This window comes from Pterocles gutturalis, unplaced genomic scaffold (genome assembly GCF_000699245.1).
Source record: "Pterocles gutturalis isolate BGI_N339 unplaced genomic scaffold, ASM69924v1 scaffold3170, whole genome shotgun sequence".
In the NCBI taxonomy this organism is placed as follows: Eukaryota; Metazoa; Chordata; class Aves; order Pterocliformes; family Pteroclidae; genus Pterocles; species Pterocles gutturalis.
This window is the reverse complement of record NW_010140461.1, coordinates 22,527-43,866: the sequence shown is the minus strand read 5'-3', so window position 1 is coordinate 43,866 and position 21,340 is coordinate 22,527. Positions and strand designations below refer to the sequence as shown.

Here is a 21,340-nt window from a genome sequence, read left to right as displayed (position 1 = left end):
TACCATGGCTTAACGTGAATGCCCTCTATTTCCTGTTTAATGTTTTAGTGGTGTATTTTGGAGGTAGAAAGTCCTTTATCTCACTGAAGGGGAGTTGGATTGAAAACTATAAATCTGAATTGATTCTTTAAAGTTAGGAGTTTGGGTATGTATTAAGCTAATTTCTTTTTAATAACATAAAGAGCATTTTTGGAACTAGGTTGAAGATTAACATCATGTATGAAGTAGAGAAAATTATTTCTTTGGCTAGAAAATACAGAGTGTAGATGCACTTTATTTTTCTTGACACCACATTGGTATAACTAAATTGTGCGCATTCGTAACTTTGTCTTTTGTTGCAGGTGCTAAAAAGTGGCGATCCCTTTCAAAGCAGGTGGGCAACAAGTCCTGTACTGTCTTATAACCATAGATTTCACTACATTTACTTTCTTACATGTTGTAAACTTGGGGTCACAGAAGAAAGAAGGGAATTTATCCATATTAAAAAAACATCTTTAATTTCTTCTTTTTTGCCACTTCAGACACAGTTGAATGAGACTCAGACTCAGAATCTCAAAGATGCTTGAGCAGCTGTGCATTATGTTGGATTTACTGACTTTCTCAAGTTTGTCATTTCCTTCCTTAGCCTGTATCTGAGTTTCTGTAGTGCCTAAGTGTAACAGGTGTATCCAAAGCTACCCGAAATACTCATTCCACTCTACCTTTTGTGATGTTGAAGTGCCTTGAAGTGCTTTTTTTTTTTTTTTTTTTTTTTAACGTTTGTGTAACTGCAGGAAGACTGTATCTGTATCCCTGTATTTTAAGTAAAGTACATTTATATTCATGGTGAAGTTTGTTTTAGTTCAGGTTGAGTGTTTTAAAAGAACAGTTGCTTGGAGCTTGTATGTACACCTTACTGAAATCCAGGGAGACTAATCCTTGGCTTCAGTGAATATAGGTGGTGGCGAGTGATTTCAGCAACAAATATGTTACATGTCTCTCTCCAGCTCTGCAAACACTTAGTATTCATGCAGATTTGCTCAGATGAGCAATTCTTGGATTAATCATATGTGTGCCAAATTTATATATGTGCTTGAGTACTTCCAAAGTCATTATGGTAGACTGAAGTTAAATTAACTGGTAGATTTGCATGCAGTTCCTTGTCTTTTATCTTAATTTCCTAGCATTTACTTGTAGTCTGATAACTACTTCATTGAATATTTAAATACATACTTTTATCTTTTCCAATTCCTATTTTTTAGGAACTAAATCAGATCCTTATGGAGACTCCACCAGTTTGGAAAGGATCATCTAAACTTTTCCGTAATCTTAATGAAAAGGGTAAGGGATAAGAATTTACTTTCCTGAACCAAATTATCACTTGTAATTTATTGTCACTAAAGGAATGTTGTACTTTGATCTGAGTCACATCTGCAAAAAGATAAAAAGTGTTTGTTTTCCATTTTACAGAATGAAAAAGTTCTTGTTAGTCTCTACAGTGTTTTAATCATGTCACCTTACAGCTAGCCTCTTTAAGTGAATTGATATCTCAGAGTATGTTAAACTAATGTTTGAATGTTTCAAGTTCAGTTTGTCGTAATGGCAGTCTTGGTTAACAATATCTTACTCCAGTTTTCTACTGTTGAAATTGTACAGGAGTACAATGGATGATCTTATGACTGGTAAGGTAATTCCATAAACCAGTGACAGGAATGGGAACAGAATACAGGTCTCCTTTTCATGCTGATTTAGTGTTTATTTAGTGCATGACATGAATACTCCAATATTATTTTTCTCATTTTCTTTAAAACATGCACATTTTAATATGGACCACGTAGCAAAGGTCTGTGTCCATTTATTTTGGCATAGATTTATTTAAATCAGGTGAACTACATAGATTTATACCAGTCGTTCTTAGGTCTTCTTTTTATGTTTTACCTTGGGTGACCTCCGTCTGTTCTTTCTGATCTTGGTGTAAGCTTTTCTTTCTGTTCAGTTGTAACTTCAGAGCCTCTCTCCCATAACACTCAGAGCAATCAACCAGAACTATTTCTCTACAGCTACAATATACCCGTACAAACAAAAGAAGAGAAAGCTTTCAAGGCCTTTCATATTGCTGTATTCCTACCTCTGATAGCCTACTTGACAATTGCACTTCCTCTGTTTTACAACAAAGAAGGTGGCATCAAACAAACAAAAATACATATTTACATATATTGACTGGCTATTAGTATTTTATTAATATCTAATGAGAACTTTTGAAGTATCTGATTTCTTGATAGCTGCTTGTCCAAACAGATTCAAGTAGGCCTTTGAAAACTAATTTCTGCAAGCTGCTGTATAAAATCAAGAAGATAAAGCATAGAGCATGCATTACTTAAATGCCTATATTTAATCTTTCCTAATCTTCTGTGTGTAGCTATGTGTAAATTGAGAAGGGTAGATGGTATTAAAAATACATAGTAGACTTCCTAACTAGATCCACTAGCAGTAGTAAAATCTTATTTCTAGAGTCTTAAATTTGCTCTTGAATCAAAAGATGGGAAAATACCTTTTTTTTCTATGCTCTACTAGCATTTCAACTGGTAAAGGTTGAGTGGTTCAGTAATTCTTTCTAGTATGTGATTTGGTTCCACAGACAATTTAGTTAATTGTTTTTCTTTTGTATTTTCTTTATGTTCCAGTCTCTCTAATGTCTGTGGAGATCTCCGTGGTTGATTTTTTTTTTTTTAACTTTTATTTTTGAGGATAGGAGATGTGATCCTCTTGAATGTGCTACTCTTTGAGGACAGTTTGGTCTTAGGGAGGAGTATTTTATGATTAAAGTTTGGGGAGGCGTTTGGACAGTGGTATCCACAAGAAATACAGTTGAGATATTCATATCTCAGCTATTCAACAGGATAGAAAATCCTCTTGAGTATTATTTCAGGGCAGAATTAATTTGTAACTTTTTTGTGCTGTAAATATTAGAAAATGCCAAAGTTTCTTACTTGGTTGGTGTTGGAAGTGTTGAAGTTAAATGTATTCAATAATTGTAAAATTCAAATGGATGATACAGTGTTTGAGTTTTAATTTTATAGTGGATTTCAGTGGAAAAAAGATCAGAGTACTATTTACATAGGTTGTCACATATTCAGTTAAGTCAGATTTTTAAAGACATTTAACCATCTAAAGATGTAGCTGTTGGTAGAAAAATTTTTGCACCTGACTTGGACTGAAATCAAGAAGACGGCCAGTAACATCTAAAAATCTCAGCTGATAGACATCTTTACTCTTAGGCATCTCAAGACTTTTTAAAAAAAAAGAAAACCTCTTGAAATAGTCTAACATTGTGGACTAACTTAACACTTTTGCAGGAGAGAGAAAATCAATTGGTTAGAAATCAGGAACCACTTTCAGTAGTTCAGCCTTGAAGATCATTAGAGCTAAGGGCCTTTGGGGGAGCTGCAAGTCATAGTTTTCAGCTCTTACTGAACTGTAAGATGCTTCTCTTCATTGGTACTATGGGCATTCTGCAAGGTTATGTCTTTACCCCAGAGCTAGAAAAGCAGAAGTAGTACAGCTTGTGGTACCAGACATACTGTTTGGATATTGACTTCAGCTCTAATTTAAATTTTGCCTTAATCACTTTTGAAGAGAAAAGGAAGTGCCATTCCACAGTGTGATTGTCTTTTGACATCTAAAGAAAGATGAAAAGTTTAGAATATATTCCTTACAGATCTTCTGAATGTAAAAGAAGAGATAGTGCAAATGTCTCTATCAGGCTTTAAAAATACTTTAAAAATTTCACACATTTGTTTAGTAAGAGTTTTAATATAAATTTCAGGTGATGGTTATGAAAATGTGCAATAAAGACAACTCAAAAGCCTAAATAAATGCTTTCATAAGTAACATGAGGCCAAGTTTTCAATTAATTTAGGACATGCACTTATAAAGCACGTATTAAAGTCAAGAACTGTATTCAAACATTACGTATCAGGAGGGAGCACTATTCGTGTTCTCCGAGTAATGTTCTCATACTGTTACAGAATATTGTCATGAATTATTGGTGGGGTTTTGAGAAAGAAAATCAAATAAATAATTTATGTTAGCTTCTAAGGATCTAGCCAGCTTCTGTTTAATAAGCCGTCCTCCACTGACTGTAGTTGTTAATTTGCCATATTTAATGCATTCCCCCCATAAAATACTCAAAAACAAATCCAAACAAAAAACCCACCCCATAGATCAGTATTTTAGACAAATAATTCATTGACCAGGTTGAATACAGTCACATGCACACAGCTATGAGTATGCATATGCACATGTACAAAAATTATAGTACATAGATGTAATATTTTCAAGTTTAGGATCTGAAGACAAAGTGAAACTAATATGGCGTAACTTTTTTTTTGTCTTCAGGTGTGATATCTTACACAGAATATTTATTCCTCTTATGTATTTTAACAAGTAAGTATTTTTGAAAAAAAAAAAACCAAACTTCCTTACAAATTTCTAAGCTCTGAATGTATTGCTTTACTTTACAATACTCTTTTATTTTTCCCTCTCCTGCATATCCCAATGTGGAAGAAAATGTATCGTGCATCTCTATGTCCATTTGAACCTCTCCTGTCCTACTGGTATCTTGTGTTATGTTTTATTTAAGTGCTTACTGCAACACCTTTTAGTGGCTATTAAGGAAGTTGAGCCATACACTTCAGCTAAACCTTAATTAAGAGCTTAAAGTTATTTTCTTCTTTGAAATTCTTACAAAATTTCTAGCCAAATATACTGAAGTTCATAAAGGACATTGAATATAGGGAGTAGAGAAAGATAAACATTATTACTGGTTTCATCTATTAGTGCATAATGGGTAACATCAGTGAGCCAATGATAAAACATAAAATCTGTCAAAGTAAATGTTTATTTATGTTAGAAAACACTAAAAAAATTGAATACTTATTCTTCTACCACACATAAAAACAAAGTTGAAGAACTTACAGCTGGAGTAAACTAAGCCTGATACAGACTTTGTTTTGATATTTTAAGAGGTGTTTTTTTGGGAAGGAGCAAAGTGTTTTATTTCTCTTTCCTTTGTATGTAATGAAAACATTTCTATTGGATTCATTAGGGATTTCCAGATATGATTTGACTTCTTATTGTGAATCAGAGCAGGAACTTGACCCCGAACCCTTACAATCCCTAGCTGCTGGATCAATGGATATTCCTCCATCATTCCTTTGTTATCTGGACTAACTTTTGGCCGTAATTCATCCCTATTGCAAATCATGAGTATCACCAAAATGTTGCCTAAAGGCTTCACCTACAGTTACTTTCAAAGTCCCCGTATTTTGGAAATAATTTAAAATTCTAACCTGATTTCAAATTTCAGTGACTCTAGGCACATAAACAAGACAATTCTGTGTCTCTTTCAACACACCATTTGTTTTGACCAGAGTTGCATCCTGTACCTTTTTTGCAAAACTTTTAAAAGTTTCTTTATAACACTGTGTTTTCATAGAAAATTGTTTTGCTACAAATTTGTGTTTTGTAAGATAAAATGCACTCTAGATATGAAATAACACTCTTAACAACCCAACCAGACATTACAGTGAGATATTCTTCTTGGATATTTTATGTCCTATTTCTGCTGTCCTTTTCCCCTAATCTGTGAGTTGGTGAGCGTGCCTTCTGTTTTCATAAGATCACAGAATCAAAGAATGGTTTGTGTTGAAAGAGACCTTAAAGATCATCTAGTTTCAACCCCCCTGCCATGGGCAGGGACACCTTCCACTAGCCATCCAACCGGGCCTTGAACACCTCCAGGGATGGGGCATCCACAACTTCTCTGGGCAACCTGTTCCAGTGTCTCACCACCCTCACAGTAAAGAATTTCTTCCTAATGTCTAATCTAAATCTATCCTCTTTCATCTTAAAACCGTTACACCTTGTCATATTGCTACACTCCCTGATAAAGAGTGCCTCCCCATCTCTCCTGTAGGCCCCCTCTAAGTACTGGAAGGTCTCCCCGGCACCTTCTCTTCTCTAGGCTGAACAAGCCCAACTTTCTTAGCCTGTCCTCATATGGGAGATGCTTCAGCCCTCTGACTATTTTTGTGGCCCTCCGCTGGACGAAAACCGTTACACCTTGTCATATTGCTACACTCCCTGATAAAGAGTGCCTCCCCATCTCTCCTGTAGGCCCCCTCTAAGTACTGGAAGGTCTCCCCGGCACCTTCTCTTCTCTAGGCTGAACAAGCCCAACTTTCTTAGCCTGTCCTCATATGGGAGATGCTTCAGCCCTCTGACTATTTTTGTGGCCCTCCGCTGGACGTGCTCCAACAGGTCAATGTCTTTCCTGTGCTGAGGACTCCAGAGCTGGACGCAGTATTCCAGGTGGGGTCTGACAAGAGTGGAGTAGAGGGGGAGAATCACTTCCCTCAACCTGCCAGCCACGCTTCTTTTGATGCAGCCCAGGATACAGTTGGCTTTCTAGGCTGCAAGGACAAATTGCTGGCTCATGTTGGGCTTTCCATCAACCAACACCCCCAAATCCTTCTCCTCAGGGCTGCTCTCAATCCATTCTCCACCCAGCCTGTATTTGTGCTTGGGATTGCCCTGGCCCCTGTGCAGGACCTTGGACTTGGCCTTGTTGAACTTCATGAGGTTGGCGTGGGCCCTTAGTGAAGCCATGTTGGCTGTCACCAATCACCTCCTTATTTTCCATGTGCCTTAGCATAGTTTCCAGGAGGATCTGCTCCATGATCTTGGTGGGCACAGAGGTAAGACTGACCAGTCTGTAGTTCCCTGGGTCTTCCTTTTTTCCACTTTTTAAACGTGGAGGTTGTGTTTCCCGTTCTCCAGTCCATGGGAACTTCACCAGTCTGCCATGACTTCTTAAATATGATGGACAGTGCCTCGGCAACTTCATCAACAAGTTCCCTCAGGACCCCATCAGGTCCCATGGACTTGTGCACCTTCAGGATCCTTATATGGTCTCGAACCTGATCTTCTCCTATAGTGCGTGGTTCTTCATTCTCCCTGCCTTTGCCTTCTGTGACTTGGGCAGTGTGACTTGAGCACTTGCTGGTGAAGACTGAGGCAAAGAAGTTGCTGAGTACCTCAGCCTTCTCTATATCCCAGGTAACCAGGTCTCCCATTTCCTTCCAGAGAGGGCCTACATTTTCCCTAGTCTTCCTTTTATTCCCAACGTACCTATAGAAGCTTTTCTTATTGTCCTTGACATCCCTGTCCAGATTTAATTCTGTCAGGGCTTTAGCTTTCCTATCCTGATCCCTGACTGCTTCGACAGCTTCTCTGTATTCCCCCCAAACTACCTGTCCTTGCTTCCACCCCGTGTAGGCTTCCTTTTTGTGTTTGAGTTTGCTCAGGAGTTCCTTGTTCATCCATGCAGGCCTCCTGGCCTTTTTGCATCACTCCTGAGCTTGGAGGAGGTGATCCTTGAACATTAACCAGCTTTCCTGGGCCCTTCTTCCCTCCAGGGCTTTATCCCATGGGACTCTACCAAGCAGATCCCTGGAGAGGTCAAAGGCTGACCAAAGGTCCAGGGCAGTGAGTTTGCTGTGCACCCTCCTCGCTTCCCTGAAAGGATCTTGAACTCCACCACTTCATGGTCACTGCAGCCAATGCTGTGCTTGAGCTTCACATTCCCCACCAGCCTCTCCTTGTTGGTGAGAACAAAGTCTAGCATAGCACCTCTCCTCGTTGGCTCCTCAATCACTTGGAGAAGAAAGTGGAAGATGGATAATACTGTTTTACAGATGTTATGATTTGCATTTACTGTACACACAAATGTAGTACTTTAAATTAGTTGAGGATATGGCTTTTATAAACAGACACCAAATAATTTCTCAGAGTTTTGTATTTGCTTTCTTTACAAGCAAATAAATAATTGAATGGTGTTTTCTTGGCAGAGCCGCATGCAGGTTTTAGAATCGCTTTCAACATGTTTGATACTGATGGCAATGAGATGGTGGACAAAAAGGAATTCTTAGTGGTATGTATATTTTCAGTCTTTGAATATTTTTGTATAATATTGAAATTGATTTTTTTTTTGTCTGGATCGAGACTCATGATGTCAATAATCATGAGAAGGTGAGTTCTTCACTGAATGTAGTTGTTTATTTGCCTTATTTAATGTAAATAGTAAAGAGTATTTCCTTATTACAGTGCATGGGTGTGTTGTATATAATGATTTTTGAAGCTTAAGTCCAGTTTTTATTCTAGATCTCTTTACTTGCTACTAAATTCGCAGATAATTAGGCTATTACAGTAATATTGCTGTATCAGTGGTCAGCAGAATTCTTTAATTGCCATAATGATGGTGGGACTTGCAAAAAATCTTCTTCTGGGAGACCACTTCATTTTGTAATTCATTCTGCTTATAATCCCAGCTGACCTGAAAATATTGACTGACATAATGTAACACTAACATCTGTTTTGAACAAGACTTGTAACGAAATAAAAAGGGATTTTTTTTTTTTAAGGAGAATATTCCTGATGGCAAAATTTACTTCGAGCTGAATAATCTTAATGAGCCTTGGAACAGTTATCAGGACATCTAGAACTTGGCAGTAGCTTTGTTGCATCAAAGGTTTTGTTACATTACAAATCTGAATTACAATATTTTTCAGACTAGAACTTTACTCAGTTTATTGCTTGAAAAAAGCAATTCTGTAAATTCTTCTTCACTGAACTTCCCTTAATTTGTCTTTACAAGGAAGTGATGCACAACTATTGAGTGAGATCTGAGATCTGGGGGACTAGTTTCCTGGTGGCATAGCTTAAGCAGAACACATCTCATTTGTTTTGGAAGCTGTCACCACTTACAAATTGTGACATGCTGATCATTTTTGTGTTCTAATATTAAATGTACACATCCTTATATTTGCTAATTCCTAATAACCATCTCCTCTGGTCGGGGGAAGAAGCCAGCAAACATTTGATTAATTGGCCAAAGAAAAAATAGAAGAAGAATCAAAAAAAAAAAAGAAAATAAGTCTTTCGTGATTCCATGAAACAGAATGTGGTGGAATTGACTGACAACTTTTTTTTTTTTTTTTTAAAAAAAAGCTTCCATTACAACAGCTAAGTGGGAGGAAATTGAATCAGGAGGCTTCATCTTTCAGAAACAGATGCTGAAAGTGTAATCAAATAAGTGTATAAGGCAGGAAGCAAGGACAACATTTAACTATGGATATTGCATCTTTCTTTCTGACTGTGCTTTTATAGTCCTCTTCACATCCTGCTTTTTATTTGCTCTCTGTCATGGTCCCTGATAAAAATTTCTCCTTCTTATTCTTTTACCGGACTTGATAGAAAAAAGAAAGGAAAATTTTCAACATTAGATACACTGATCTCCACCTATTGTTGTATTTAACAAATTCGTATAGATTAAACCTGACTCTTAATTCTGCTTGATTACCATGTCAGTGACCCTTAAAAAATTAGAACAAAACCCATAAGTCAGAATGTTAGGTCTGAAATGAGAAAGACTAAAATAGGTAGATAGGTAGATAGATAATGACTGTGTAAATAAAAGTAAATATGAAAATAAAAGTTGATTCAGTGATGGTGCAGCTGTGATAGACTTGGCCCCAGAACACACATTTGGCACCTCTACTCACTCTGCTTGGGTGTGCATCATCTCGTGTGTGCCTGGAAGCAGGAGACTCTAAGTGTTGCCATTTGAACTATATCCAGCATGTGCAAAATACTTCTGCATTGATTACAGTCAGCTACCGTAAAATTTGAAGTGTAGCTATTACTATTCAGTTTTGCAAATAAAGAGACTTTGAAGAGATTGGTGTAGGGATGACGTCGTATTTGGTTCTTGAAGAGTACATGTAGTGAAGAGTTGAAAAATACTTAATTTTTCTGATAACAACTTTAGTGTTTTTGTAAACTAATTCCATGGTGTTTGTTCTTTCCTCTTTTCTCATGTCATAGGGGTGAGGTCAGGGAACAGAAGGATTGTGTTCCCTTGTTACAGGAGATCTTGGTTTTTCTGCTTTCAGCAGTCACTCTCATTATCCTATTTCAAACAATGTTCCTATGAAAGTACTCCTAGATCCTTTTTTCATTCACTTTTCTGCTCGCTGGTGTCCTATAGCACTCCTTCTGAACAAAAGATCCATTTCCAGAAGTTTAGCAAGTGCTTCAATAATGAATGCAACAGAATCCTACTCCCCTTACCTCTGTGGTGGGGGAAATACATCCAGGGATGCATTGCTTTTTACCAGTCTTTTTTGATTTTTCAGTTACTGCCACTCTTCTCTCCTACTTGATGGCTTGTCACTTTACTTTTCACAAGGTATTTTCTTTCTACTTCTCTCTCTTCATCTACCTTTCTTCTTTCCACAGTTTTGGGTTGCAAACTGTGTGATACTCTTGGCCATCCAGCTAAATGTCCTATCATGACTCTTTCCTCTTCAGCATAGGTTACAGTAGTTTGTGTGCTTGTAGGTTTTCAAAAAATTGGAAAAAATATACAAAGGCCTGTAAATTGATCCTGTACTCAAAACTATATACAGTGACACACACAACATTATGGTCTATATTTGCCTTATAGGCAATTCCAGAACACAGTAGTCAATTTTAGAAATTCATAAAACTCATTTATAAATGTGTTTGCTATTTAATTTCTAAGCACTTTATTCATATTTTTCGATGTTGTTATACCCTTACAGTAGAGTTTGCTGATGCCTTTGCCGTAGTCATCTGCCTTCTCCAAAATATGGTATTCTGAAATCGAATTTGGAGAATTTGCTTGCAAAATTTATCACACATGCTTTTTCTTTCACATTCCAATCTCTGGGGAGCTCTGTGTGTGTGTCATTACAATATCAGATTTTTATCAGACTTCTGGTAGGTAAAATGGGGTCTTTGAAACGACTGCCACAATTGTGTCTGCATGCCATGATATTTGGTTCTGAAAATACTATATTCGAGATAAGACAAATTTTTCAGCCGCCGTGTTTATTCTTTTTCCAGCCTACTTTGAGACTAGCAAATGCTACAAAGTGGCAGTACAATATTTTCAAGTGCAATTTTTGAAAAGGTGAAGTTCACTGGTAGAGATATAGGTGGCATCAAAGTTAATCTCTCTTGATGAGAAGAGTAGGCATTGTGACACTTTTTTCTAATGTTTTGGGAATATTAATAAGTATTACTATAAATAAAAATATCTAAACCAGATACTTACGAAGAAGGATAAGTACAGACCTGTTCTTACTCTGAAGACTTCATGATTTCCAAAAATAAATATGCTCAAGAATCTGTATGTTTTAAATCTTGTATTTGAGGTTTTCTCAGAAGTCACGTTTAAAGCTCTTAAATGTAGAGAAAGTTGAGAAAGGGGTATTTTACAAGATCTGAAGGTATTCTTTGAACAGACTTGATAAAAAAGGGTACCTGATAAATTACTCTTTGAGTAATCTTATTGAGTTTGTTGCTGCTGAAGGGGACTGTTTCAGCCCCACCAAGTGTTTCCCACCCCTCCGTTGTGCCAGCAGGAGTAAAAACTGATCTGGTTGGAAACTAACAGTATGAACAAAGTCTGCATAGCAACACAGATACTAATTAGTACCCAACAATAAAGGATGTGCCTGGAGGTGGTGAGAAAGGCTGGAGCTTCCCATTTTTGTGTAGGCTGGATTGGCTAAAATGTAAAGCTAAATAGGATGTTCTTAGTATTGTGCTCACAAATAGAATTATTAGCCTTACTGTGTGGAAAACATATTTCCTTTTTCCATTCCGTGTGATGATTAAGGTCACAGAAAGAACATGAAGGCATGAATATGAACAATAAACTATCATGGAAACACTGATATTTTAGTAAAGAACTACATTTTAATACTGTTTGCAGTGTTCCTCACGATGAATCATTGTTATGCATGTGAAATAGCCCGAAAACTAAATAAGAACAAAGTGGTTTGTTTTTTAGCTACAAGAGATTTTCAGGAAAAAAAATGAGAAGAGGGAAAGAAAAGGAGATGAAGAAAAACGTGCAATGCTGGTAAGTAAAGTTGGAATTGCAGCTGGTAGTTGGTTTGTTTTCTTTGATGTAGGACAAAATGGTGTGTGTATATATTTTACTAAACATTTTCATTTTTTTAAAACAATAAATTCATATCATTAAAAGAATATGCATAACTTTATATATGGAAAAAAGCAGTATTTAGCCTAAACTGCAGTTATTGAAAACAAAAGTTTAAGTAGTCTATAGAAAAGAAAAACTAGCATTTAAATATTGTATTACATATTATGACAGTAGCATTGATTCCATTTGGAATCTATAAATCTAGGACAAAGTGAATAGTAATGACCCAGTGCTGCTGTCTAAAAGAGTGAGAAATCTCAGTGGCAAGACCAAAGTATACTCTTGCTCTCGTAACTGAGGCTGTTCATGTAGACATACTGATCCTGATGCTTGTTATTAACATAGTAGTTTTAAAATAGCTGATGAAATGTTAAAAGTGAACTTAGATTTTATATTCAAACTTATTTTTTTATTAGATACTGCTTATAGCTAATGCAAAAGGGTTTTAGTTGTTTATATTATCTGAATAGATTTTTGTGGAATATTGAATACTCATATAATGTCAAATGTGCATTTCTTATGTGCATAAGAAAGGTAAGTCAGAAATAGACAAGTCTGTGGTAGTCTGTCTGGAGGATGGCAGCAGCAGCAGGAACTTATTTTACTGTTGAACAAGTAAAAATCAGGGACAAGTCTTTATCAAGCCCAAAGCAGAAAAAATCGTGTTCATTTGCGATTTGCATATTTATGGAAAAAGATCCTTATTACAAGAAACGTTTTGACATATGTGCAAACTTCTCATAGTGCCCATTATCCTTTTAGGACCATAGGTGCTTGATCTCAGATGTTTGTCCCTGAAACCATGGGAAGTTTGAATTTCAAGAATTAATACTTTTTAAACCTTCTGTGAGCATAAAAAAAGGATCTTTTCTTCCCACCCAGAGAGACCTATCCTTCTCAGCTTTTCAAAACTGTAGGTCAATTGCTGAATTTCTCATACACTGTTTATTCTGAACAAAGGAAATTTACACCTAAAGGAAGAGCATTTGGAAAAAGTAAAGATTACAAAATGGAACATGTCTCCTGAGAGTAATCTCTGAAACTCTTTACTTCTCTTTTGAAAATTTGAAGAATGAGATTGAAGATAAACCATTTTTTCTTCACTGTCATTTTAAAAACAAACAAAAAATCTAATAATATATAAAATAAAGATTTGCTTGTCTTAACTTATGCTGTTGTCTTTTTTTTCTCCTTCTTTTGGCTTCATTCTGACATGCGATACTTGGTTTGGCCCGTTTTTGCTGTATGTCAGCGTCTTCAACTTTATGGATATCATACTTCTACTAACAGTGTATGTACTCTAATTATTTTCAATTTATGCAGTCTTCACCAGTGAAATAATATGCTGTAAGAAAATTTGCTGTATTTATCTTTTTCATCAAGTAAATTACTTCAGTTAATCAGTAAAAATGTGGTGGATCTTTACTTGTGTGAAAGGTTATGCATGCTTGTTGTACACATTGTGAAACAGGCAAGCCTACCAGGAAGAAGTGTTATTCTATTTATATAAAATGAAGGAATATTTTTAAGGGAAAGGACAAAATATATGTTAAGAAATTATAGACTTGGTTTTAATTAACGTATGTAAATTAAGTCATCCTTCATGAATCATTTGATCCAGGTCTGTCTTGTCTCCTTGTGTATAATGTGAAGTAATAATTAGTCAAATGAATCCTTCAACTCTTTGTCCCTCCCCCCCGTCCCCCCCAAAAAAAAGAAACCAGAAGAGAGCTTTTATATTTTTGTGCTTCACTTACAGAACATATAAATAAGAACTTCCAGTGCTGAATTAAAATAGGATTTTGCAGAAAATAGTCCCTGTGTTATGTAGGTGACAGTAAACTTTATTTTCAATCATTTTGGAAGAGTGGGAGAGAGAATCAGCAAGAGAGATTCTTACGGATTTTTAATGTCTTCATCATGACCTCATTAATTTTTGGATCACAGCAGAAGTAAAACTGTTGTAAAAAAAGATTGATGTTAAAATTAGAAGAATTAAACTTGTTTTAGTGTGATTATTGTGATATTCAAAGTGGGGGGAGGAACCTCCTAGAATTAGATGACTAGTGAAATTACAGTTTTAAAGTTGGTTTCTTTGTATAATCATTCACAGGAATGCACAAATTTATTTCCTGTGAAGTTAGCACATACAATTTGGGCGATATACAGGAAGGAAGTCTGTTGAATGAAAAGATGCAGTGACATGATACAGATGCTGCAATGTTGTGAGAATAATGCAGTAGGAAATGTGAGGCCTTATGATTAAATGGATTTTAGATCAGGCTTTACTGCTGTAAAAGATGCTATACAGTAGTTGCCATATTCCTGTGCTGCCTCCTATTTTAAACCGAAACCAAACTAGTTAGGCTTTCCTTCTCATATAATAATTTTCAGCTTAATAAAAATTCTCCTTCTAGACTGCACCCACATCCAACTCTTTATCAAGATGATGTCCAGGTGTGCAGCATTCTTTTTCTGGCCTCCTACTAGCTGAATGGAGCTCTCCATGCAGAGGATATTCAGATGTATAGGAATTCACAGTATCTGCCAAATCCCCGACCCCAGAAAATTGATATTTTGGGTTTCTATTTCTCCTACTGAAACAAGAAGTGTTTAGCAGCCTTTTCAGTTTCACTTGATGTCCTGGGAAGTTGAAGATACTCAAGACCAAGAAGATGCAGCCCTAAAATGTCTGGGATAGTCCAAAGTGCTGTGCTGGGCCCTTCTCCTCACTTTATCCTTCAAAACAGTTCTAATTTTTTGAGAAGTGTCAAGGTCTATAAGCCATAGAGTGCATACAGTGACATTTTAAATGGGTTAAATATTTTTGTCTTTTCATTTGCATAGGTTAATTCTTTCAAGTCATGTTCTGGTGCATACTGCAGTTGTGTGTTAAGGCTACGTCAGCATGTATTGCATGAGTGCTTTCACTAGCCAAATGCCAACCGGAACATGATAATTATGATGAATGCATGTAAGGAAAATAAAATGTGCATGCCCCGAATTACTAATTCCATTGGCTGAAATAAATCTCCAGTAAGAGAACAAATGCAGTGAATACTTCAAGTAGGTAATTATAGAATTGCATGCGTAAAGGAATGAGGTGTTCCTTCACATGACCCAGTAAACATCAAAGGTATAAATAAGTGTAAAAAAGAAACTGCTAAGGACCTAATCCTGTACACACTGAAGTAAACAAATTTGTCTGAGTGTAGCAATTTAGGACTGAATGGAGTTATATATGAGAATACTGTGGACACAACATAGGAACTGTTACTCCATAATAAGAGAAAGATAAAACCAGAGTTTTTCAAAAAGGAAACAATATAATATACAGTAAGCGTAGGTATAATTTATGGTAGTTTGTTATGTTTTCTCGATGACAATTTGCGGAAAGAGTTGATTTGAATTGGTTAGTGGAGGAAATATGTAATAGAACTTGTAGAAGCAGTACACATAATGTGTTGACATCATGTAGAATACATAGAGATAGTAAACCTTCAACTCTGTACAGTATTCTTTATGATAACAGTGTGGTTTCACACGTTGCACAGCAGTCACATCAATGTAAATCTTCTAAGAGAACAGTATGTGCTGAGTAAAAAAAAAAAAAAAAGGTTTAATTTGTAGTTAGAAGATTAAACTCATTCTTTGTCTTTCCTGCCTGGATGGACATGAGTGGGGAGCTGTGAAAGTCAGAGACCTGGTTTACATTAATTTATGGAGAGAAAGGGGAAAATTAATTTAGTACCAATAACCCTTACCAAGTTCAAATAGCCTTCTGCTGTCTTTAGGATCACCTCCCCTAGATTCTTTGGGGGGGAAAAAAAGAAACGCATTGTATAGATCTTCCAAGACTAATTGCAAGGTAAATGAAGGCCTGTTTTAATAAGGGAGGATTTTTCAGGCTTCCAAAGATTAAATGTTTCAGAGCAAAAAGGTAAGCGTGTTTTCCTTAGAGAGATTAAATGCTTATTTTCTGTTTAAGCAAGGTAAGTTTGATCATCAACTGTGCATAGTGTTTTCTTGATAATTATGTTACAGTTGAAGTTGGACTTACTAGGCTTGTTCTTTTCATTTCTTTATTGATGCAAGGATGCCATCCTGATTATTGGGTGAAATTTATTTTTTAAAACTAGTTGTATGGTGATATTTATATTTTGACCAATGAGAAAAAAATTTTGTAAGTATATAAATTAATATTTTTTGACAAAACAGAATTGTTAGCAAAAATTAGCAAAATGCTGAGTTTAGTTGGACATTTTCACAAGTACTTTTAATAAATATTTTCACTTATGCGTACTGTATTTTGTTTGGGAAAGTGGAGCCTGGTGATACTTTTGGCACAGCCAAGTTATGAGTAATAAGCAAATAGCTGTAATAGACCAGTGTTCCTTTGATTTACAAAGCGTAATGTAACTGGGTAGAAATTTCTTTGTGTAGAAATAAAAGAATCAAGCCACGCTTTTGAAGATCAGCTGGAAAAAGATTTTAAAGACTCTAAGTGGTTTTATTGTTCTTTGGTTTTCAAACAATTGTGCTTCTTGAAACTTCTACAGGTTCTTAAAACAGAAGGAGAGGACCTTGTCCCCAGAAGCTACTGGGATACCTTGAGACGTAGCACAAGCCAAGCACTCTTTTCAGACCTTGCGGAGGTATAAGACAACCTCTGTCTCTGGTCCATAAAAAAACCTGCTATTTTATTTGTTTCTGTTCTGTTTTCCTGTTTTATGCACTTTGTTTCTTTTCTTCTTTTTAATTACTTTTTTTTTTATCTGAAAGTTCTCAGATAAAATGGATTTGGTTCTGTGCAGTGTGATAATTCAAAGTTGTTGTTTACAAGTAAAAGCAAAGTTACCTTTTGAACGAGTTGGAAGATCAAGTCCTCTTCAGTCCTTACTGTAAGAAGCATTTTCTAACACTAATAGCAACAATATTTCACAGTTAGAGAAGTAACTCAAGAAACCTTTGTCACTTAAGCTTGGTCAAGTAATATGACAACTTTCATGAGAGTTACAGCACTTCAGGCTTTTAATCTTGAATGTGCTTTTTATATATGTTATTAGAGCTTCTTCACAGAAACAGTACCATGCAAAGATTGTTTTAATTGTTGGATAAAACCAGGCGTGTTTTAAGGTAACCAAAAAATTAGTCAGTCTTTTTTAATATTACACGGTCATTGTGAAGGACTACCAATATTACTGAGCCATCAAATTAATTTCCATAGTTCTTTAAGTTCTGATAAGATTTTGATTTCATGATCCACTTTCAGATAATTGAGTAAGACATTTGTGTTGATTGTTTAAGAGGGTCAGAAGACTAGATCATTTAGGCTTTTCTGTGTCCCGTACAGTGAGGGTGATTTCTGTGCTGGTTGTGGCATTAAAGGACAAACAGCAGCTCCCCACTGACTCTCTGGTCTCAAGTCCAATGCTTCATAAGCAGGATCATAATGAGAAAAGAACATGGAACTGAAACGGACCTCCAGGGTAAAACAGTCTTTTTCTTTGCTTCATAAGCAACGTATGCTCCATAATCAAAGTAATTAGTGTTTTGTCCCTGCTATTCCTCTGCAGAAGCTATTGACTAACCTGAGGACTTGGGTGGACTTTATCTAATTTCCAGGCTAAATTTACACATAGTCCCTTTATACCAGTCTGTTGTCCCTTAATTTTCACAGGGCTTTTTCTTCTTTAGTGTTAGTCTTCTTACTCATGGTTGTGTTTATAAACGCAGTCATAGCCCTCAGTTGTAATTATCATAGCCTACACAAAACAAGGTCTTTGACTTTCCTCTTAAGGTAGAACCTACATTTCACAGGTATTAAATAGGCCTTCTCTGTACCTCTTTCAGCTTGAGTTCATTTGCCTTTGAACAAAACAAAATGTAGTGTTACAGAACTGAGTTTTATATCAATATTTATTACAATATTCATTATAATAATACATCCGTAGTAATTTTGCAATAAAGCAGTATACCAAGCCTTTCTTTCCTTGCTTTCAGATTGATGAGTTTCTGAACTATTAGTCCTTATTTATTCCATCAAATTTTAAAATCCAGAATGTCGGTGTTCTTGGCTAGTCAAATAACGGAGACATAGAAGGCAGAGAGGGCTGCTCTTTTCATTGGCTATTCAAGGAGCTTGAGGGACTGAGTTTTCTGAATTAACTGTTGTCTTAATCTACAGTTATCTGGCATGAATTCAGTCCCAAGTATAGATGGACTTAAGTTTGGTAATCTCTACACACTGTTAATTTGATGAGAGGAAGGTTTTTTACATCTGATGCCTCAGACTAACATCTCTAACGACAATGTAATTGAAGCTTAACAGCAACTGTACTAAACATTGATATAAATTGTTGGTAAGGTGTATAAAACGTCTCTCTGTCACTTGTAAATCATTTTATGAAGATAAATCATGTCCTCCATTTGCTCCACTGACAATTTCCCACTTCTCACCACAATCGTCTTTATCTTGCTTGGATTAAGCTTGAGCTGGCTGGCTTGCATCCATATTCTTATCTCTCCCAGGTACTGTCACGTCTGAATAATATTATAGCCATCTGTACTAAGAAAGTGGCATAAAGCTAGGTGACACTGGAGTCTGTGTTGTTTCATAGCCTTTTGAGAAGGCTTTGTGTAAGTTGAAAAGGAGAGTAGATAAGGTTTGTTGTGGGAATCAATTTACAAGATCTCTTTGAGGGAGAAGTTATTCATCACATCCAGTTTCTTTCTAGGACAGTTTACAGTACTGTTTCTGCTATTTTTCAGCAACTACAACATCCTGTTGCAATCTGCCAGCTATCACCGAATTCAGTTTGTGGGTTTATTCTTAAGTTACTAAATGAAACTGGAAATCAGTAGATTATTTCCACTATTGAAAAATCAAGGACTTGCAATAAGAAAGCTCTTATTAATTCAAAGTATGATATACATACATCATTCTTGGAATGTATTGCTACAAGTGGACCATTGCTCATGAGTGCAACTTACTTTTAGTCAACCCTCTTTAATCAAAAGCTTGAAATTCATTTTGCAGAATAAAAAAAAAATAGATTTACTGCTTTTCAGTTTAGGAAATTAAGAGAAAAAAAGATGTTGCCATTATGCAGCAAGCCAATAATGTGACTGAAGCACTTGTCTTTCCTGTTTGTCTCTTTACCTGTATTTGTGTTACAGTTAGTGTAAAGGTAAGGAGAACTGAGGCAGGGTGTTATTCTAATTTAAATGACTGCAAAATATATTAGATCAAAATAAAGTCTCATATGGTGTTGTAATTTCATTTTCACTGACCTAAAATACAAAATTCATTTTATTATGAACAATAAAGAATAGTTTTAAATTATTAAGGCGTTTGATTTTAGCCTTATTCCTTAAGAGAGAGAATTTATTTAATGTTATCAATGCAGAAAAATGACAGAATACTTTTCAGGTGCCTGCAATTCTGCAGAGGAGCATACTGGGTTGAGTTTCTGGGGTGAGGTTTTTGTTTGGGGTTTTTTATCTAGTGAGGCTGACCAAATGGGAATTGTGAAAAGACTTAGTGATTGTATTTTTTTTAAATGGTTCTTTAGATATGGGTGAATGCAACCGAAGTCTAAGGTTTTGAAATGCTTTTGTAAGATGAAAGGCTGCAATTTAACATATGATATCTTTTCAGTGTACTTGAGGGAAAATGTTTGAATGTACTTAGGGATTTAATTGCTTAAAAGACATAAGAAATCAGGGTATCTGGATTTCAGTATATTGTGTCCTGTAGTGGAGGATAACAATATTAAAAGACAAATAGTGTTTACTTTTCTGAATTAGTTTGCTCACTTGAAGAGCAGAGCTGTCTTAATTGAAGGACATGAAATATCTCTCTACCTATATATACACTATGTCATCTTATTTCTCCCTGGAGAAGACTATGAGAATAAAGAGGAAGCTAGGGTACATGAAATACAATTTTGAGAATCCTAAACTGATTATACTGAAGTACAGAAAAGTCTCTCTCATTTCTTTAGTTCTTGGATGTTGAAAGGAAGGTATTTGTGTTGTTACTGCCTCATGTTTTTCCATGTTGTTGATACATAAGTACTCTTCATGGATATTGCATTTTACATTTTTTACAAATCAGTATGTACATTTGAAATTAATGTAGTATATTTCAGAGAATGTAGATGTTAAACGGTTTTCCCTGATATATGGTGTTGAACTACTGCATACCATTCAAAATTTCTACCTAATTTCATTTAGAGTTTCTCCATCTGTTATAAATATATAACCTCTTCAGTTATGAAATGAAGTCAGACTTAAAGGACTCCTGAGTGGAGCTTGCAGGTTTGTATATGCAGATCTTGGTAGATCTGTATAAACAGTTTTCTGTACTTATAGTAAATCCCATAGGTTTATAATCTGTCATTATGGTGATAAATTACTACTGTTACATCCTCCAAATACTTACTAGGTTGCTGTACCATTTATTCTGTTTTGTACTTTAACAGTAGAGTTAGCAGGCACGCTTCCACAAAAATGTGTTGGTGATGGGTGGTAGCTTGCCTTGGAAGAGCAGTGGCTACTGGCTCCTGCTCTTTGCTTGTTGTAAGATTTTGTCTTTGTAAGAAAAATGAGAGCTTAGACAGGTGGTTCACCCTAGGCAGGTGCAGCAAGGAGACTAAATATATTCCTTTTTGAATTTCAAACGTTGGCAAATACATGTTAATGCCAGGAGGACAGTGCCATGGTGGAATAGTAGGGCTTATTTAAGAGGCCTATATTACTGAATTATTTTTCTAGCTCTTCAGTATATCAAGAGTTGCTTTTTAAAAAGGTACAATCAATGCACATAGGCAACAGTTAAGGGTCACAAATATGTAGTACAAAAGCAGAATGTTGCACAATCACTATACACAGATGATAGTTCCTTCTGTTTATACACTGATGATAGTTACTTCTGTTCATATGCATGTCTTCCTGTTTACAAGTCTTGCTATTACAAATGGCCAAAGTTAGTTGGTTTTACTATTGTAATTCTCTGCCTCCAAAGTTGATAGTTATTTATTAAGGAAAAAGTATTAGTACATGTTCAGTGATTCCTGTCTGATGCAGAGGCCACATACTCAGTAGATTAGGAACATTCTTAACAGAATGAGTCAAAATATTAGTTTATTATTTCAAAATTTCTTACAGTTCTGTTGTTTTGAATGTATTTGGGCAATGAAATTTAAACTGTAGCCATCTGCTACTTATAGAAAAGAATTGTGTAAAGTACACCTGACTGAT

The 21,340-nt window shown here is 35.8% G+C and overlaps 1 protein-coding gene across 1 annotated transcript in view; it reads left to right on the top strand.

Moving 5' to 3' along the window:
* Window positions 1–341: 341 nt before the first annotated feature.
* MICU3 (mitochondrial calcium uptake family, member 3) overlaps window positions 342–21,340 on the top strand; it is a gene marked incomplete at its 5' end in the record, with an annotated part of 38,815 nt that continues 17,816 nt past the window's right edge. The window contains 7 exons of the mRNA XM_010083655.1: window positions 342–373; window positions 1,242–1,320; window positions 4,378–4,425; window positions 7,890–7,972; window positions 11,921–11,992; window positions 13,329–13,367; window positions 16,636–16,731. Of these exons, the coding sequence (XP_010081957.1) occupies window positions 342–373; window positions 1,242–1,320; window positions 4,378–4,425; window positions 7,890–7,972; window positions 11,921–11,992; window positions 13,329–13,367; window positions 16,636–16,731 (449 nt within the window). The remainder of the gene's footprint in view (window positions 374–1,241; window positions 1,321–4,377; window positions 4,426–7,889; window positions 7,973–11,920; window positions 11,993–13,328; window positions 13,368–16,635; window positions 16,732–21,340) is intronic.